This window comes from Triturus cristatus, chromosome 1_2 (genome assembly GCF_964204655.1).
Source record: "Triturus cristatus chromosome 1_2, aTriCri1.1, whole genome shotgun sequence".
NCBI lineage: Eukaryota > Metazoa > Chordata > Amphibia > Caudata > Salamandridae > Triturus > Triturus cristatus.
Genome location: NC_140580.1, coordinates 371,362,557 through 371,382,832, shown reverse-complemented (window position 1 = coordinate 371,382,832; position 20,276 = coordinate 371,362,557). Strand labels below are relative to the sequence as shown.

The 20,276-nt window shown below is 46.1% G+C and overlaps 1 protein-coding gene across 2 annotated transcripts in view; it reads left to right on the top strand.

The window, feature by feature from the left end:
• Window positions 1-20,276, top strand: part of FAM13C (family with sequence similarity 13 member C) — an 841,555-nt gene that overhangs the window by 494,027 nt on the left and 327,252 nt on the right. For both annotated transcript variants that reach the window (XM_085604789.1, XM_085604792.1), the window contains one exon: window positions 12,875-12,938. In XM_085604789.1, coding sequence (XP_085460915.1) covers window positions 12,875-12,938 — 64 coding nt within the window. The remainder of the gene's footprint in view (window positions 1-12,874; window positions 12,939-20,276) is intronic.

The following is a 20,276-nucleotide window of genomic DNA, read 5'->3' as shown; positions in this document are numbered from 1 at the left end:
GTAATTTTTTTCAACTCCAAGAAGATCTGCTCCTTTTTTTCAGACGCATCCGCCTCAAATATTTCTTCTCTGACAAACAAGGTGTCACTCCACCTGAACCTAAACCATTCCACCCTGTCTCCACCTTTCTCCCTCCTATGTCCTTGATGCCACCCGAAATCCTTGCTTTCGAAAGACTGGTACTACACGAGGTTAAAACACTTCGGTCTCGGCCAATATTTATTCCTTACAATCTATCGCTTAATGAAAAACATGCTCTGGATAATCTACAGGAGAACAAACAGATTGTCATAAAACCCGCTGACAAAGGCGGAGGAATAGTCATTATGGATGAACAAAACTATGATGTGGAGATTTTACGTCAAGTGCAGAACCGATCTCATTATTCACCTTTACCTGCTGATCCTCTTTCTGACATCCAAAAACGAATACAGTTGATCACCAAGCAAGCCTTGGACTCTGCCATCATCTCTCAAAAAGAATATGCTTTTCTCAACAACCCACATCCACGGACTCCTGTCATTTACATATTACCCAAAGTCCATAAAAGCATCACCAACCCTCCTGGCCGACCTATAGTATCTGGTTGTGGTTCCATTTTGGAACCATTAGGCAAATATATTGATTTCTTCCTAAAAGAATTTGTCCATACCACCGACACCTTTGTAAGAGACAGTACCCACCTCATAAATATCATAGAGGACATCCCTTTTGACACCGATAAGGACCTCATGGTTGGTTTAGATATTGAGTCGTTGTACACCAACATTCCTCACATGGAAGGCCTCGCTGTCATTTCTACACTCCTTGATTCTCGCCCTAGACCAGTTCGTATCCCAACAGAATTCATTACTGGTTTACTGCACATTGCACTTACAGGCAATTATTTTCTGTACAAAGACACTTTTTATTTACAGATCAAGGGCGTAGCAATGGGTGCTTGCTTTGCACCGAATTTTGCCATTCTCTACGTCCACCATCTTGAAACTACTTTATTTCTCTCTGCACTCAATCCATTCCTGCACCAGATGAATCTCTGGCGACGTTACATTGATGATATTCTTCTACTGTGGAATGGCGCACAAGCTGACCTCATGCTTTTCATAGACTGGCTTAATGACTGCCAACAACATCTAAAATTTACTTCAGATATACGATCCAATGATTTACCATTTCTTGATCTCACACTACATGCAGAAGATGGCAATATTGGCACTGCCCTATATTGAAAAGCCACCAAACGTAATACCCTCCTGATGTACTCTAGTTACCATCCCAGGGTTCTCAGAGATGGATTACCCTACGGCCAATTCCTCCGCATTCGGAGAAATTGTAAATGGCGTAAGGACTATTTCAAGGAAGCTGCCATTCTATCCAAAAAACTGGTCAATAGGGGCTATCCCAAACGCATAGTAACGCGTGCCTCCAAAAGGGCTTGTTATTGTCATAGGGAGGTTTTACTCTCTCCCTCCCCCAGACGCACCAACTCACGCATTCCTTTTGTTTCCACATACAGTCTATCCAGTAACCTTGTAAATAGCGTGATTAAAAAACATTGGCCTCTCCTTCGGTTCCACGCACCCTTTACAGAACCACCTTTGTTCTCCTTCAAAAGGGGTTATAATCTTGCTGACAAACTTGTTCATGCCATCACATGGCCACAAAATGATAAGAAAAATCAAACTGTCACCTCACTGTGGGGACTCCCTCCAGTTGTTGGACACTACAAATGTCAATCATGTGCAGCTTGTGAATTTACAGTTAACACTAAAGAATTTGTTAGTGATGGCCACACATATAAACTCAGTCACCTGACCAATTGCCGTTCGACAAATGTCATCTATGCCATACGTTGTCCATGTGACCTGCTATATATTGGCCAGACCACACAGATGGTAAAATCCCGCATTTTCCAACATCAAAGTCGCATCAGGTGTAGTGTTGAGACAGCACCGTTGGTTTGCCATTACAAAGAAAAAAATCATGCTGAAACCGATCTGATCTGGCAGGTGATTGATTGCCCGAAACTTCCTCTCAGAGGAGGTAATTTACAATTGCTCCTCAATAAATGCGAATGCAGATGGATTGCCCGTTGTAACACAGTGGAAAAGGGGCTCAATACTTTTGATGAATGGAATACAGAACTTACAGCCACATAAATATTCGATTGATTGCATCTGTTTGTAATTATTGTCTCTGTACTAATTGACTTTACACCTTTTGTTATCCTCTCTTCCGCCCTTGCTAATTTTTTTGTCATTTTGTTCTGTAATTGCCCTGATTTTAAATTGATGTCATTGATGCAATTCATGTAATACCAGCATTACGTAGATCGAGATTGTTACTATGTGTTCTATAAGATTCTAATTCTGCCTATTGAACATCCCGTTTATTTGAATTTTTGTCTTTTTGAATTTTTATTGAACCTGCATTGTCTTCCTTGGATAATTTGTCCAATCCCCGGTGGATCAACTATTTGATATAATATCCGCCGTTCTCTCTGTACCTTGCCTATTTCCCTGTTCTCCCATTCCTTTTTTTCCCCACCTTCCCTCACCGGCACCCCCGGGGCACCTCACCGCGCCTCCACTTCACCTTTCCAGCTCTCCCCTTACGTTCCGGTGGTCACGTGGGCACGTAATCCATTTCCGCGTTCGTCTCCTTATTCGCCAGCGATGTTTGGGAGTGCTGTTCGGAAGGTTTTCTCCGACGGCTTTGCGGTTTGTTCCCTGGCCCTGGAATTACTCCCTCGTCGTGGACCAGTCGGTTTGGACTTCTTAACAAGTAAGTTTCCCATACAGGCCCCCTGTTAGTGGTTACTTGGTAAAGCCTGACGGCTGTATTAATTAAGTTTTACTCCTTTTTGCTTTCCTTAGTATTGGCCATTCTGCTCGACATGGGCCCTACCATCCTTCAATTGGAAATAGGACTACCCTAACAACTTTCACCCCCTTGTCGTGGACCAGTCGGTTTGGATTTTTTAAACAAGTAAGTTTCCCATACAGGCCCCCTGTTAGTGGTTACTTGGTCAAGCCTTACGGCAGTAGTAATTAGTTTTACGCTTATTTGCTTTCCTTTAGAATTGGCCACTCTGCTCGACATTGGTCCTACCATCTTTCTATTGAGAATACGACTACCCTTACAAGGTTTGCGTCTCTTCCTTAATTTTTGCTGCCCTCATATTCTAAATTTCTAATTTTACCCCTGCCGCAAACCCTGAATATTGATTTTCCCTTTGCAGCACCCGCCCTTGTGCCCCACCGATCCTTCCCGCGCTCAGGTCGGACGACCATCCTTCGTTCTGTTCCTCTTGGATCCCGGTAATTACCTTTGTTATCCCCTCGGATCCTGGTTCACTTCACCTCACCCACCCCTGACACACCCCTAACTCCCCCCTCCCCCTTTTTATCCACAGAATCTTGAGTCACACAGTGTCCCTTCAACAACTTTATTACTCGTGTCCTGCATGATTTGCATCAGGTATGACCCATCACGTAACTCACCTCTTTCGCATTTTCTGCTGTCTTTTGGCCCTCTCTTGACTCTTTCTCTTTTCCTTTGGTTTTAGAAGCATTACTCTTCAATCTATGACCTCTGTCCTGATGATGACCTGAAATCATCCAGGTCGAAACGCCGTCGACTACACAGCTTAGAACTAAGGCCTCCCTGTGGTCAACCAAAACATCCCAAATAATTTCTTGTACTTTACTGTATATATTTATCTTGTTTGTTGACCCTTGAACCCCTTTTCTCATTTGCGCCGTTCATGCTGTTTTTCACACTTCTGTATCACTGCGTCGCTCACTATTCACCAGCACGTTCAGTTTTTTACGTTGTGTGCTTAGGTCATTTTACAAGTGAATGTATTGTAGTGCTTCTTTAACTACTTGCACAATTGTATAAATACCTTTTTCTTACTCTACTTATACTGTGGTCTCCCTTCTTGCCCCTTGGTTCTTATGTGATTTATCTCACTTGGTCAAAATTGGTTCCCCCTCCAAAATATTCTCCAGTTGAGACATTGTTTTTTGTTGTACTGAAGTCTCAGGGGACACAAAGACTTCACCCCCAGCCCCCCTGAACTCTGTTGCTGTGAGTTCTAATCTGCCAAGAGGTGCATGTGTCAGTTGTGGACACCTGGAGGTTGTTGTTGCTGTTTGGGTGCTGGAAGAAATAAGAAACTTGAGGAACTGCAAAAATCGACTCATCGCTCTTCTTGCGGCTGTTTTTCCAATGCATCTCCACAGCGCCAGAAGAATTTCCACACACTGCCGTGCCGCTGCAGAAACTGACACAGCGTCTGTCGCTACTGCAAGAATAGACGCATCGCGACTGAAGAAAACTGACGCAGCGCTGCTCGTCGCCACCGCATCAATCACCGACGCATCCCAGATTTCCAGGCCTCGCACCTGTGCAGCAAGATTTCCCAACCCAATACCTGTGGACCAGAACAGTCACGAAGAATCGTTGCATCACCACCCATACCGACCGGATTCTACTCAGTCTTTCCTCTGCGTCCAGCGGGACTGTCGCATCAACTCCCCAAGGTCTCAGGAGTTGATGCATCTCTTTGTTTCAGACTCTGCAGCTGTTTAGCTTTGTGCATTTTACCGCATCCTCAGGTACTTTGTGTAAAAGTCACGCATCCATAGTTTTCTATGGTGCAAGTTCTTGAAACCTTTTGAAAGTCATATATTTTAACTACGTATGTTGGATTTTTGTCATTTTGGTCTTGTTTAGTTTAGATAAAGATGTTTTTCTAATCTGGTGTGGTGTCCTTTTGTGGTGTTTACACTGTGTTACTGTGTGTGTTGGGACAACTACTTTACACATTGCCTTTGGGATAAACCTGGCTGTTCGTGCCAAGCTACAGAGGGAGTGAGCAGGGGTTATCTAAAGTGTGTATCCCCCTTACCCTGATTAGAAGCAAGGGTTCCTATTTGGACAAAGGTAGCTACCTCTGCCAACTAGAGACCCCCATTTCTAACAACATTACTAGGTGAATTTGAACAAGAATCTATTTCTGTTTCAACACTTTCCACGTTCACAGGTTTCCTACTACTCCTGCAAACACTCTGTAAATGCCCCACTTTTTTACAGGTCAGACAACCTTTGTTAATGGCAGGACATCCCGCAAAATTGCTAAAATGGTTCTTTGAGCCGCATCTGAAACGAAAGTATGTTGACTTTTTCTGTGTCAACTTTTGCTCTTCGTTTCAAGTTGAAGGCACATAGCGAGTCTTCTTGAGTCAGGACTGGTGTAGCCACCATGCTAACACTGGAGTCAGCTTCCCCATGCATTACCCTAGTGGAGATCGCAGACCTCTTGATGCTTAGAGCGATCACTTCCGATAGGAATGTACTTTTACAGCTCAGCAGTCTCTCCTTAATTTTCCTGGACACGCAGTTAAAAGCAAAATGGTCCCTTATGTAATTATCTGAGATGGGACCAAATCAGCACTTAGTGGCAAGTACCCTTAGTGGTGAAATATATTCCTCCACCTTTTCATCCTCCATTCGTTTTCTCTTGTAAAAATTGTGTCGCTCAGCATAATATTAGGTTCATCTGCAAACTGTTTCTTAAGTCTTTTTTTTGCTTCTAAATACACGTTCAATTTTTGTCTGTCTCCAGACTGCCTCTGAGACAGTAGTATTGGTGTTTGACTGTCAAAAATTCTCTCGGCTGCTTGCCCCAAGCATCCAAATAGCATAGCAAATTTGCGTGCAGGGCTGTAACGTATGGCATCTGTAGCCACTAAGTGGTTTTCAAATAATCTAAACCACTCGGGCCAAATAATTGCTGGCTTGCCTGGTTTACTTAGAAAATGCGGTGGTTGTGTCGTTAAATGTGGCTTGGCCATATTCAAATGAACAAATAGATGGGAAAACAAAATTTAAAAAAATATCCAATCAATAAATCCTACACCCCAACCAAAAGCACTGTTCAAAAAAATATTCAACCCATAATATTGTACTACATTGTTAAGTGCACTCACCATCGCGCGCACAGGTCTCCGAGCTAAAGTAATACATTACAAGATGTCTCTGGAAGAAACACTAAGGAAAAACATGGTGAGAATTGGCACTGAAAGGGCAATTTTTTCATGTAATTCCACGAAAACATGGAAAACCCGGTAACCCCCCAGGAAACACTGAGGCCTTCTCTATCAGTAATTCCAGGTCGACTTACCAGGTGACCTTTTGTGCCACTCCTGAGAGAGTGTTTTTGAAAATACAAATAATGGTTTCGCTGCCTTTCCAACATCACTGGGTGTAAGTGGTTTCAATAATTGCTGGCCATTGTGTTTGATTGACTTGTTGCTGGTGTGCCAAACAGCTACCCAGAAATAGTACCTAGTAATCCCTTTGCTTGTAGAAGGTGTGCCAACATTGCAGCCGATGCAACAGCAGGATAAATTATTCAAACAGCTAGTTAAGCATGACAAAGCATTTATTTTACAAACCGCTGTATCCATTATGACAAAGCATCTTTCTGTGTATTAGGAAGTATAAAGAGTTCATGTAATGAGAATTGTGGAACGTTAATAATATACATCAAGGAGGAAGTTGAGTTTGGAAATGTTTCGCCAGGCAGTAAACTATATCGTTTTGTTCATGACATGATTATGAACATTACTAAATTGGCTTTCTTGATGTTTTTTTATGATTATGATTGCAAGACGGTTTCAAACTATTAGCAGGTATGACATGTCTACATAACTGATGTTGGACTTGGAACAAAAAAAACGAAAAAATGTATACAAACATAATAAAAACAATTCGTAATCTTTTCTTATGACAAAAATAATAATTTTAAACATTTTATATTTGACTGCGTGCCTAAAAAAGACAACACTTTATACATAATACAATACCGATGTGGTATTTAAGGGCTTGTATAGTACGACACATGCACGTTGAAAAACCAGTGTTTAACGTGCACTCCTCTGAAATGGACTCTGGTTGAAAAGACTAACAGCACTGACATGTTTCTTTAAACATTTTACATGCGTGTTGGAGAAAGGGCTGCTGTTTATCTCCAACGTTCTACAAAGCCAAACCTATTCCACAAAGTGAACACACAATGTAAGTCCTCCCGCACCGAGGGAGTCGTTTATTTATAGTCAAAATCATACAATAGTTTTTGCTTTGTAGTGAAGTAAATAGTGGGTCCTTTCTCACCTAGGCAACCTCTTACGCACTGGATATATAATAGCTCTGTGTTTGAGGGAGAGGATGTACATTCTCAGATGTCACATTGTGAGTGATTCTTATTGTGTGACTATGCCTAGGAGATGATATAGACGCGTAGTCTGGCTCTAAAATAGGTTTACTTTCTCAGTGCCTTGGGAAATCAAATGATATTATGTTCACGTAGGAGCTCTGAGAGCCCAAAAACTGGGTAATGTCCCTGTTATAGACATGACCTCACCTCATATCTTTTCTGTTAATATTTATGAATCGGGGTCCTTATCTTTTGCTTCTAAGAAATGCTTTTTTATGATGCGAGAGAAAGAAATGCAGTTGTGTGCAAACAACATGCCATCAAGATTATGAACCACCGTCGCTTTCCGACTGTTCGACCGCCGATATACCTGGCAGTCTGACTGCTGAATTACGATGCAGACAGGGGGACCGCCTCCAGATCACAGCAAAGATCCAAGCTCCCGCTGCGGCAGGGACAGCAGCGGACAATGTTGGCGGTGCTGGCATGGCCACCGCGTGGGAATTATGACCTGCCTTTCCACCCACCTTCAAATGGTGTGGAGACCGCCAAGGAAAGGTCGACAGGAAGACGGGTAAAGGGCAACAAAAAGGGACCCAGGGAGAGTAAGCCCATGAGGACTGTGACCGTGGCCCTTGTTGTGCCCACGTATGTCGGTGCATGCACTGTTTGCCATGCACTACATCATGGGTACTCCCAAACTTTCTCTCGGGGGCCAAATTTACAGTGTGGTTTCTGGCTGAGGGCCGCACCGGTGGGGGCGGGGCCAGTGGGGGAGGGGGCGGGGCTAGAGCAAAAAAAACTATGACCATGAGGTTGAACATCTATCTATCTATCTAGCTATCTATCTATCTCTCGGTCTCCATCCCGCCCTCTCTCTGTTTCCCTCCCTCTCTCCCTCTCTCCCTCTCTCTATTACTCTCCCTCTTTCTCGCTCTATCTCCCTCCCTCCCTCTATCACTCTGTTTGTCTCCCTCCCTCTCTGTCTCCCTCCCTCTCCGTCTCCCTCCCTCTCTGTCTCCCTCCCTCTCTGTCTCCCTCCCTCTCTGTCTCCCTCACTCTCTGTCTCCCTCACTCTCTGTCTCCCTGACTCTCTGTCTCCCTCACTCTCTCTCGCTCCCTCTGTCTCGCTCCCTCTGTCTCGCTCCCTCTGTCTCGCTCCCTCTGTCTCGCTCCCTCTGTCTCGCTCCCTCTGTCTCGCTCCCTCTGTCTCGCTCCCTCTGTCTCGCTCCCTGCCTCCCTCTGTCTCGCTCCCTGCCTCCCTCTGTCTCGCTCCCTGCCTCCCTCTGTCTCGCTCCCTGCCTCCCTCTGTCTCCCTGCCTCCCTCCCTCGCTGTCTCCCTCCCTCGCTGTCTCCCTCCCTCTCTGTCTCCCTCCCTCTCTGTCTCCCTCCCTCTCTGTCTCCCTCCCTCTCTGTCTCCCTCCCTCTCTGTCTCCCTCCCTCTGTCTCCCTCCCTCTGTCTCCCTCCCTCTCTGTCTCCCTCCCTCTCTGTCTCGCTCCCTCTGTCTCGCTCCCTCTGTCTCGCTCCCTCTGTCTCGCTCCCTCTGTCTCGCTCCCTCTGTCTCGCTCCCTCTGTCTCGCTCCCTCTGTCTCGCTCCCTCTGTCTCGCTCCCTCTGTCTCGCTCCCTGCCTCGCTCTCTCCCTCTCTCTCTCTCTCTCTCCCTCTCTCTCTCTCCCTCTCTCTCTCTCCCTCTCTCTCTCCCTTTCTCTCTCTCTCCCTCTCTCTCTCTCCCTCTCTCTCTCTCTCTCTCTCCCTCTCTCCCTCCCTTCCTCTCTCCCTCCCTCTCTCCCTCCCTTCCTCTCTCTCTCCCTCTCTCCCTCCCTTCCTCTCTCTCTCTCCCTCTCTCCCTCTCTCCCTCCCTTCCTCTCTCTCTCCCTCTCTCCCTCCCTTCCTCTCTCTCTCCCTCTCTCCCTCCCTTCCTCTCTCTCTCCCTCTCTCCCTCCCTTCCTCTCCGTCTCCCTCCCTCTGTCCCACTCACTGTTTGTCTCCCTTTCTTTCTGTCCCCCTCCTTTAGAGAGTTCATGGGGATCCTCTCACCAATATCCTGTTTTTATACCTGTGTTAGGCACTAGTCGAGTTCATTGAGGGCGATCAATATTCGCACGCTTTGTGTTTACACTATCACCCTGTTTCATCCTTAGGGTCTGTCTGCTTCAGCTGCCCGTTCCAGTACGGCTCTTTCTCTCAACAGTCGCGTTAAGTCCTTTGTTTATGTTGATGACTGTTACACATTTAACGAGACCGCTGGGCTTCATGCCAGTTGCTGAATCTTTGGGTTTGTGTTACTGGATTTACTTCACGGGTTCTTTAGACAGTGGTGAGTAGCTGGTTCACGCTCAATCCTTTACTCACAGTTCAGGTATTTTGACATGCTGCACTCCCCGTTTTGTTGCAGTATCTCGCTAAATTGGTGGTTTCGTTGCTAAGCAGTTATCGTTATCCAGGTCGAAAGCCCGATTCGTTTCCACTACGGCTCCATATACATGTTGCAGGTAATTGATTGGCTATTCCTATAGTGTTAAGCGGGTTAAATCTTTGTCCTTTTAGTTTACATGTTCTGTTCATTTGGTTTCACAGACCGCACTACTGGCTGCATATTGTTTATTAAGGATCATACATGACTTATTTCATGTAAGCGACCACTCACTAGGATACGTGAGGTTTTTTTTTCATGTTTGGCACTATCGCACTAAATTACATGGCTTTTCAGTTGGCGGTCCAATTGTTTTCTGCTGGTGTTTGCACTTGCTTTGATTCACATGGACTGAGACAGCTTCCAGGGAACGCACACAGTCGCCGCACCAAAGTACTTCACAGGTCTTTTAAAGACCATTCACTTGTTAATGAGGCTTTGTTGTATTTCACCTCTTCTTAGCGCCCCTGCATCTCCACTCAATCAGAGGGGAGATGCAGGGGCGCTAAGAAGAGGTGAAATACAACAAAGCCTCATTAACAAGTAAATGGCCTTTAAAAGAATCGCCCGGCCTCTCAGCTCCGCGCTGCTGCAACCGGCGGTGTTCGCTGACCAGCACAGGCACTATGTCTGCAGGGTCCGCGGGCCGCCAAGGAAGGCTTGCCGGGCCGCTGGCGGCCCGCGGGCCGTACTATGAGTACCCGTGCACTACATGGTGCATGGAAACAGTGCACCCCACTTCCAGGAGGTGCTGCAGTCTGCCGGCATTGGCTTCAGGCTCTCTCCTAGAGTGGAACCCTGCTGCCGCCGTGGCTGCACTGCCGACACACCACCAGTCTCGTGGTGATCTTAAAGCAGCAGTTGGGAGGCCACCGGCTTGGCGGCTTGTTCCTGACTGCCGCTGTAGTGGGTTGCCGGTCCTTCAGCCAAACTCGTAATCAGGCCCTTAGGGTTGCATACATTATGCAAACCACTGAGCTCAGGGTAGGGATTGTCATTTTACCAATGAGAAAAACCCAGGTTGGATAGTGTTGGAAATCGGAGTACTGGTTGAGGGAAGTGAAACCCTAATCAAGCAGCACTACAATCTCTGTCAGGGTGTAACACAAGCAAACTTTAAATTAACCTTTGCTTAACGTTCTGGTAGCTAGGCACAAAGATGTCATGCTTAATTTAGAGGCAACGTGTAAAGTATTTATGCAGCACTTCAAACAGTAATAAAGTGAAAAGACAACACAATAAAAATCCCACACCACTTTAGAAAGATAGAGTAAAGTTTAATCAATTATTTGTGACAAAAAGCACAAAACTCCAATCAGTAGAGGCAGAGATATACAATTTTAAATAGTTAAGTGAAAATAGTGCCTCGAATAACAAAGTGCTAATTGTGGTTATCTGGTCGGGCTAGACTGGGACAAAGTCACAAGTTCAGGCCAACCGTGATTGCACGGGGGAGGATACAGGGACTATGTTAGGCGCACTGAAAATAGTAACTTTAATCCTGGTTTGCGGAGTGTTGCAATGTCCTGTATCAAGGATGTGTCACGCAGCAGCAGTTTTAAGGAGCTGCGGGCTGTAAAGGGAAGTCCTGCGTCATTGTTGAGGATGCCGTAGGCAAGTGGCTTGCAATGCGAAGTCCTGCCTTGGGAATGCATCGCTCTGTGATGGTTCCAAAGTGGCTGCAAGGAGATGCGTTCGGCTTTGTCAGTTCTTCTCACAGGACTACAGCTGGGCTACAGAGGACTTTCAGGCCCACTTCCAAGGGTACTGGACTTGGGTGGTAGGGCAAGACTCACAGCAAATAGAGTTCAGGTGCTTGGGTTCCAGATGGTTAGAGTCTGTTCTATCAATGAGGCTCTGATCAGGGACTAGCCAACTAGCCTTTAGAGTTACTCTGATGGGCCTGGGGTCCAGTCCTTTCCTTGGGTAATGGAGCAATAGGGCAACAGAGTAGCAGTCCTTCTTGCAGAGCAGCACTGAGACTTTTACAGGTCCAGAGGTGTATTGAAGAGTTGGGTCTATGGGTCCACTGTGTATATCTAGTTCCGATTTTAAAGTAGGAAAAGATTCTGGAGGTTTCCACCCAAAGAAATGCTTGGAATTTCCTGCCTTCCTGTTCGAGCCCCAGATTATCTGGGGACACAAAAGACTAGTGTCAAACCCCTTTGTGAGTGTGCTGGGCAGAGCCTTTGTGATGTGCAAGTGTGGTAGGTGACAGCCCTTTCCCCTCAAGTCAGAGATGGCCCATTCTACCAACACCTATTTCCCCTTTGTTTCACTCTCGGTGAGCAGTACACAAAGACCAACTGCCAGCTACACATAGTCATGTGACCCTGGATACAGGCTGCTGGCACCAAATGGTTGGGACAAATAAATGCCTTCTAAAAGTGTCATTTGCAGAAATGTGACTTACGTCTGGCTTAACCACTAAAGAGAGTATTAAATTATGATTCTCTAGACACCAAACTCGATTTTTCTACCTGCTCCCAATTGAAAGTTATTACTTATTAAATGTAATAGGTTAACCCAATGTTATTCTATAGGAGACTCAGGCCTTGCAGTAGTGAAAAACAAATTTGAGTTTTTCACTACCAGGAAATTTAAAAGTAAAAAATATATGTCCCACTTTTTGAATACACTGCGCCCTGCCCTATGGGCTGTTTAAAAATAACAGTTTAGGCCTGGCAAAGGGTTTACTTTGCCAAGTCAAAATAGAAGTTTATAACTGCACACATAGGCTGCACGGGCAGGCCTGAGACATGTTTAAAAGGCTTCCTAAGTAGGTGGCACAATAAGAATTGCTGGCCCACTAGTAGTATTTAATTTATACTGGTTGACTACATGTAGTGCCACTTTACTAGGGATGTACAGGTAAATAAAGTGTGGTAGTTGGATGTAAGCCAATTTCACCATATTTGAAGGATTATATTCGGAATGAGGCCCATTTTAGGCAAAACATTTCTTTAACATTGCAAAAATAGACAAAAGTGATCGTACATTATCTAAACCGGTAAAGCCAGCTGAAAGATTACCTTTTGCCCCTTCGGTGTTAGTGAGCAAATATGGTTTTCTACTGTCAATACCGTCAGGCGAGAAATAATCCTTTCCAAAGACATTAAACATATGTTTTCTATGGACAAATAATAAAAACAATGGGTGACAAAGTATCTCTCCTACAGGTAACTCTTTGCAAAGTGACTTTATGTTAAAATAAATGTGTCTGTTTCTATTTCAGAAAAGTGCATACGATGATAGGTCTGCCAAATGAAGTTGGTGAGCAGTACCCACATTTTGATGAGGTAAGAGATTATTAAAGTGGGTAACGATTACAGTAATGTATGCATCACAATCACAGTCTCCTTAAATAGAGAGTTGCACACCTTTAAAAATAGTACACTACAAAAGGGTAAAAGGAAGCCAAAAAAAGAGTGTATAGAGTGGACACAATGTGGGGGAAAAAAACATCACCTAAAGCAAATCACTATGAGAATTAGGATCGGTGGCAACATGCACCTCAATATATCCCTCTTCAATCAAAGGTGATGTAGTTCATGATGTTGAAAGTAGACCAGTAAAATAAAGTGCTTACACTATTTTTACTGGCAAGACTAATGGAACTAGATTTATGTTAAACAAAGTTACACAAGACGATATTTGCACCTGCACAATAATTAAAAAAGAAACAATGGAAGACAACCACACACATTACAATGATTACAAGAAATCACTTCAATATAGATGTCGCAATAAGATAACTGGCACATACATATCAATACATTCTTCATTACAAATAACATACAAGAAAAACTATAAACCAATTAAATGAAACACTCACTATATTATTGAAACTTCCCTCTGCTGAATTGTTCCATAGAAATTGAGCAGAATGTTTCCAAAAGGGAATAAAGCTCTCCTCTTCAAAAAAGGATCGGATAAAATGGTAGACAGTTTGGAGAAATAACAAGGTGACTGATGTAATGCTTGAATTAATCACAGCCACTGGCACTCGCTTGAGCCGCATCCCAATCCATATGCAAATCAGTCATGACTCTGCTCCCCGTGGGAACGGTCCAGCCCGAAATGCCACGCCAGGTCCACCCTGGACTGGAACAAGCATCATGTGCCCAGTTTTGGGTGATCACCCTTCACCTCCATGGGAAGTGTGTTTTTCTTTTGCCAATATCTTTGGCACCGTTTGACAAATCCTCGTGGAATTTCCCAAACTGATGGGACACTCAGGTCAGCTACTGTCTTGAAAGTTTTGGGGAAATTCTCATGCTGGGGCTGGGAAAAAAGGGAGGTCCCAAAACACATTTTCTCCATGTTTATTTCCACAGGAAACTGTTGACGCAGCTACAGCCTGAACTGCTGAATGGAATTAAACCAAATTTGGCTGAGAGGTAGCACTTGATCCAGAGTGCACTCTTTTTTTTTTAAATGCTGTAAATCCGTTCAGTAGTTTTTGAGAAATTTAAATATTTACAGATATCCATATATCGATGCGAAGGATCGCGAACCCTCCCAATCTCATGCCTGAGATCTGATTGGCTGCCAACACTTCAATCCAGGAAGTGTTGGCAGCCACCCTGTGACTCGGTTGAACCAAGTCACAAGAAAAAAGGATTAAAAACAAGAAAAGGGGGCAGGGTAGAAACAGCCCGACCCCCTAAGCCTGCTCAGGGGATTCCACAGGGACCCTGACGGCCCAAAATTATTTTTAATAAAATAATAATTCAGCGGGATTCGCGAAGGGTCCGTGAATACCATCAAAAAAAGAAGTCCCCTTTAAGCCCCAGGGTGGGCCAGGTCCTGGGGGCAATGATTAATTATGAGGTGGGGGCCCGAGGGGGCCCCAATAGCCCTGGGGACCGCCGCCTCCCCAGGGATTAAAAAAAATGCATGGGGTGGCTCCTGCCCCACCACACTGCTACGAAGAACCTCACCTCCCCGGGCTTTAATTATTTATGGGCGGGGGGCCTTGCGGGCCCCCCAAGCCCTGGGGACCACCACCTCCCCGGAGCTTTGATTAATTAAATGAAGTGTGGGGGAGCTCCTGCCCCCACACACTGACCCAGGGACCACCACTTCCCCGGGGCTATATGCCTTAAATGCGGGGCCACGCCCCCAGCCCTGGAGACCCCCATCTCAGGGCTTTTAAAAAAATATACGTGTGGGGGCTCGAGCCTCTCCACACTGCCCCGGGGTCCACCACCTCCCAGGGCACTAATTATTTAAATGCGTGGGTCCGTTGCGGACCTCTGGCCCCAGGGACCACCACCTCACCGAACTACACACATGTTGGTGAGGGGGCCGGGCTGCTCCCCTCGTGGAGCCCTTCATGGCCCTGGGGACCGCCACCATCCAGGGCCTGCTCCAGCAATGTCCCGGGGTGTCCACCCCCGGGACATTTCAGTTTGTTATCACATGGCGGGAGCACTGCTCCCACCGTGCCATAGCAAACTTATGCTTCGCTTCATGGAAGCGAGAGCAGGAAAACTGCTCTTGCTTCCATGAAGTGAAGCAGAATTGCTTTTGGGCAAAGGGAGCTGCATGTTAGCAGCTCCCTTTGCCAAAAATCAATGTCGGCTTCTGCAGGAGGTGGGGAGCCGAGAGAGACCACAGGGCATTGGGCCTCCTCCCGTGGTCCCTAACGTGAGGCCAAGGCTGGGTATGGGATATACCCATTTAAAAAAATTAAATTAAAGATTTGCCATGCCCCGGGAGATGGGGTCCCCAGGGCTATTTAAGGCTCAGGAGGGGAGCCATATGGCCCCCCTCCAAAATGTAAAAAGAAAATAGAGGGCAAGCCCCAGGGATGGGTCCCCGGGGTCAAAACTGGCCCAGGGTAGGGGGGGCATGCGGCCCCCTCCTCTTTAAAAAAAAAAAAAAAAGAAACAAAGGCCTAGCCCCTGGGGATGGGGTCCCAGGGCCGTAATCAGCCTCAGGAGGGGGGCTGCATGCCCCCCTCCCTTTTCATTTTCATTTCTTTTTTTTATGGCTCAGGCCCAGGGTGCTTTTTTCCCCAGGGCCCAAAAGGGTCAAGGGAAGGGGTGGCCACACAGCCCCCTTCCGAAAAAAAAATAATAATAAAAAAATAGAAACGGCAAGTCGCCCGAGGCCCTGCCGCCTCCCTGCAAAACTCTGCCTGGCCTGCGACCACCTCTCAGCAATTCCACTGTGTGTGGCTTACTGGAGGTAACAGGTGTAGGCTAGTTGGCCCCTAAGGACCCCCAGCAGCAAAAGGGACTTCATCCCCCAACCAAGAGCTAGCAGGAAGCGTGTTTGCAGAGTGGTGGGCAAATGGGGCATGGCCTGCTATCAGAACTCAGTAATCCTGCTGTGTGGGACTTACTGGAGGTAACAGGAGGGGTAGTTGGCACCCAAGGTCATCCTTGGGGGCCACCTACCCCTCCTGTTACCTCCAGTAAGTCCCACACAGTAGGATTGCTTAGACGTCTTTGGTGTCCACGTGCCCCTTTCTCTACGACTCTGCAAACGTGCCTCCTGGCACACTACTGGTTGGGGGATAAAGTCCACTTTACTCCTGAGGAACTTTGGGGGGGTAGGAAGCCCTCCTAGTACCTCCTGTAAGTTCTCGGCAGTAGAATTCCTGAGCGCTGTTTGGAGGCCCAGCCCCCTTTCTCCACCACTCTGCAAACACGACTACTAGTTAAACAAGCATTTGCAATGCAATAGGTCTTGAATTTATGAGAGTTAGAGCTATTGGCGTTGTAAATGTAAACAGTTTTTACTAATGTATTTTGGGGTAGAGTGGATGTATGTTGTGTGTTGTGGAATTATGTTGTATGTTGTGCAGTGAAATTATGTGGATAGAAAGTGTGTGGTATTTAGCGCATAGTAATTATGTGGAATGGGATTATATGTTATGAAGAGTAATTATGTGGATGGTAGTCTGTGTTGTGGAGAGTTAACCGTGGGTTTAGTCTTCCTCATTTCCATAGAAGCTAAACTATAAACTCAACAAGACACAACCAATAAACAACCACAGAGGAGCACTTCTGGAAATAGTTAGAGGGATGAGCAGGGCCACTGGAATTGTGCGACTGTTTGTCCAAAATGATTTTCAAATAATTATATATTTTCTCTATTTGCCACATAACCCATCATCTGCCACATAATCTGCAGATTTGAACCAAAAAAAACTTGTTTCTAGCTCAAACAGCTCAAATTTTACCAAAAATCCAGCGACATGTATTAAAGCATGGTGGAGGGCCCCTTGCAAAGCTGGAATGGTCACCTGTTACTTATTGCTAAATGTGTGTGCTAAATTGGTACTAATGGTGCGCAAACCTCTCTTGCCTCTTTCTGCACTACTCTTGCTTCTTTCTGCACCTCTCTTCCTCTTTCTGCAACTTTCTTCCTCTTTCTGCAACTTTCTTCCTCTTTCTGTGCCTCTCTTGCCTCTTTCTGCACCCCTCTTCTCTCCTTCTGCACCTCTCTTGCCTCTTTCTGCACCTCTGTTGCTTCTTTCTCCACTTCTCTTGCCTATTTCTGCACCTCTCTTCCCTCTTTCTGCACCCTTTTTGCTTCTTTCTGCACCTCTCTTGCTTCCTTTTCCACCCCTATCCCCCTTTCTGCACCTGTCTGGCCTACGTCTGTACCTCTATTGCCTCTTTCTGCACCTCTCTAGCATCTTTCTGCACCTCTGTTGCATTTTTCTGCACTTCCCTTGCTTCTTTCTGCACCCCTCTTGTATCTTTCTGCACCTCTGTTGCTTCGATCTGCATTATCTTGCTTCTTTCTGCAACCCTCTGGCCTCTTTCTGCACCTCTCTTGCCTCTTTCTGCATTTCTCTAGTATCTTTCTGCACCTCTGTTGCTTCTTTCTGCACCTCCCTTGCTTCTTTCTGTACCCTTCTTGTATCTTTCTGCACCTCTGTTGCTTCGATCTACACTTCTCTTGCTTCTTTCTGCAACCCTCTGGCCTCTTTCTGCACACCTCTCCCTCTTTCTGCACCTCTCTTGCCTCTTTCTGCGCCTCTCTTGCCTCTTTCTGCACTTCTCTAGCATCTTTCTGCACCTCTGTTGCTTCTTTCTGCACTTTCCTTGCTTCTTTCTGCACCCCTCTTGTATCTTTCTGCACCTCTGTTGCTTCAATCTGCACTTCTCTTGCTACTTTCTGAAACCCTCTGACCTCTTTCTGCACCCCTCTTCCTCTTTCTGCACCTCTCTTGCCTCTTTCTGTACTTCTCTTGCCTCTTTGTGCATCTCTGTTGCCTCTTTCTGCACCCCTCTTGCATCTTTCTGTACCTCTGTTGCCTTTTTAAGTACCTCTCTTCCTCCTTACTGCACTTCCCTTTACTCTTTCTGCACCTCTGTTGCTTTTTCTACACTTCCATTGCTTCGTTCTGCACCCCTCTTGCCTCTATCTGCACCTCTGTTGCTTCTTCCAGCACTTCTGCTTCTTTCTGCAACCCTCTTGCCTTTTTCTGTACCCCTTTCCCTCTTTCTGTTACTCTCTTGCCTCTTTCTGTACCTCTCTTGCCTCTTTCTGTACTTCTTTTGCCTCTTTTTGCACTTCTATTGCCTCTTTCTTCGCCCCTCTTGCCTCTTTCTGAACCTCTCTTCCTCATTTCTGAACCTCTCTTCGTTCTTTCTGCACCTCTCTTCCTTCTTTCTGCACCTCTCTTGCCTCTTTCTGCACTTCTCTTGCCTCTTTTTGCACTTCTCTTGCTTCTTTTTGCATATCTGTAGCTTCTCTCTGTACTTCTCTTGCCTCTTTCTGCAACTCTCTTGCTTTCTGCACCTCTTGCCTCTTTCTGCACCCCTGTCCCCTCTTTCTGCACCTCTCTTGCCTCTTTCAGCAGTTCTCTTGTCTGTTCCTACACCTCTCTTGCCTCTTTCTGCACCTCTCTTGCCTCTTTCTGCACCACTGTTGCTTCTTTCTCCACTTCTCTTGCCTATTTCTGCACCTCTCTTCCCTCTTTCTGCACCCTTGTTGCTTCTTTCTGCACTTTTCTTGTTTCTTTCTGTACCTCTCATGCTTCTTTCTGCACCCCCTTGCCTCTTTCTCCACCCCTATCCCCCCTTTCTGCACCTGTCTGGCCTATTTCTGTACCTCTCTTGCCTCTTTCTGCACCTGTCTGGCCTATTTCTGCACCTCTCCTGCCTCTTTCTGCACTTTTCTAGTATCTTTCTGCACCTCTGTTGCTTCTTTCTGCACACCCCTTGCTTCTTTCTGCACCCTTCTTGTATCTTTGTGCACCTCTGTTGCTTCGATCTGCACTTCTCTTGCTTCTTTCTGCAACCCTCTGGCCTCTTTCTGCACCTCTCTTGCCTCTGTCTGCACCTCTCGTGCCTCTTTCTGCACTTCTCTTGCATCTTTCTGCACCTCTGTTGCTTCTTTCTGCACTTCCCTTGCTTCTTTCTGCACCCCTCTTGTATCTTTCTGCACCTCTGTTGCTTCGATTTGCACTTCTCTTGCTTCTTTCTGCAACCCTCTGGCCTCTTTCTGTACCCCTCTCCCTCTTTCTGCACCTCTCTTCCTCTTTCTGCACCTCTCTTCCTCTTTCTGCACCTCTCTTTCCTCTTTCTGTACTTCTTTTGCCTCTTTGTGCATCTCTGTTGCCTCTTTCTGCACCCCTCTTGCATCTTTCTGTACCTCTGTTGCCTCTTTAAGCACCTCTCTTCCTCCTTTCTGCACTTTCCCTTTACTCTTTCTGCACCTCTCTTCCCTCTTTCTGCACCCTTGTTGCTTCTTTCTGCACTTCTTTTGTTTCTTTCTGCACCTCACTTGCTTCTTTCTGTGCCCCCTTGCCTCTTTCTCCACCCCTATCCCCCCTTTCTGCACCTGTATGGCCTATTTCTGTACCTCTCTTGCCTCTTTCTGCACCTCTCTTGCCTCTGTCTGCACCATTCTTGCCTCTTTCTGTACTTCTCTAGCATCTTTCTGCACCTCTGTTGCTTCTTTCTGCACTTCCCTTGCTCCTTTCTGCACCTCTCTTGCCTCTGTCTGCACCTCTCTTGCTTCTTTCTGCACTTCTCTTGCTTCTTTCTGCACCCCTCTTGCCTCTTTCTGAACCTCTCTTCCTCCTTTCTGAACCTCTCTTCCTCCTTTCTGAACCTCTGTTTCTTCTTTCTAAACCTCTCTTCCTTCTTTCTCTCTAGCCTCTTTCTGCACTTCTCTTGCCTCTTTTTGCACTTCTCTTGCTTTCTGCACCTCTTGCCTCTTTCTGCACCCTGTTCCCTCTTTCTGTACCTCTCTTGCCTCTTTCTGTACTTCTCTTGCTTCCTTCAGCGTCGTTCTTCCTCTTTTTGCACCTTTTTTCCTCTTTCAGCAGTTCTCTTGTCTGTTCCTACACCTCTCTTGCCTCTTTCTGCACCCCTCTTGCCTCTTTATGAACATCTCTTCCTCCTTTCTGAACCTCTCTTTCTTCTTTCTGAACCTCTCTTCCTTCTTTCTGCACCTCTCTAGCCTCTTTCTGCACTTCTCTTGCCTCTTTTTGTACTTCTCTTGCTTTCTGCACCTCTTGCCTCTTTCTGCACCCTGTTCCCTCTTTCTGTACCTCTCTTGCCTCTTTCTGTACTTCTCTTGCTTCCTTCAGCGTCGTTCTTCCTCTTTTTGCACCTTTTTTCCTCTTTCGGCAGTTCTCTTGTCTGTTCCTACACCTCTCTTGC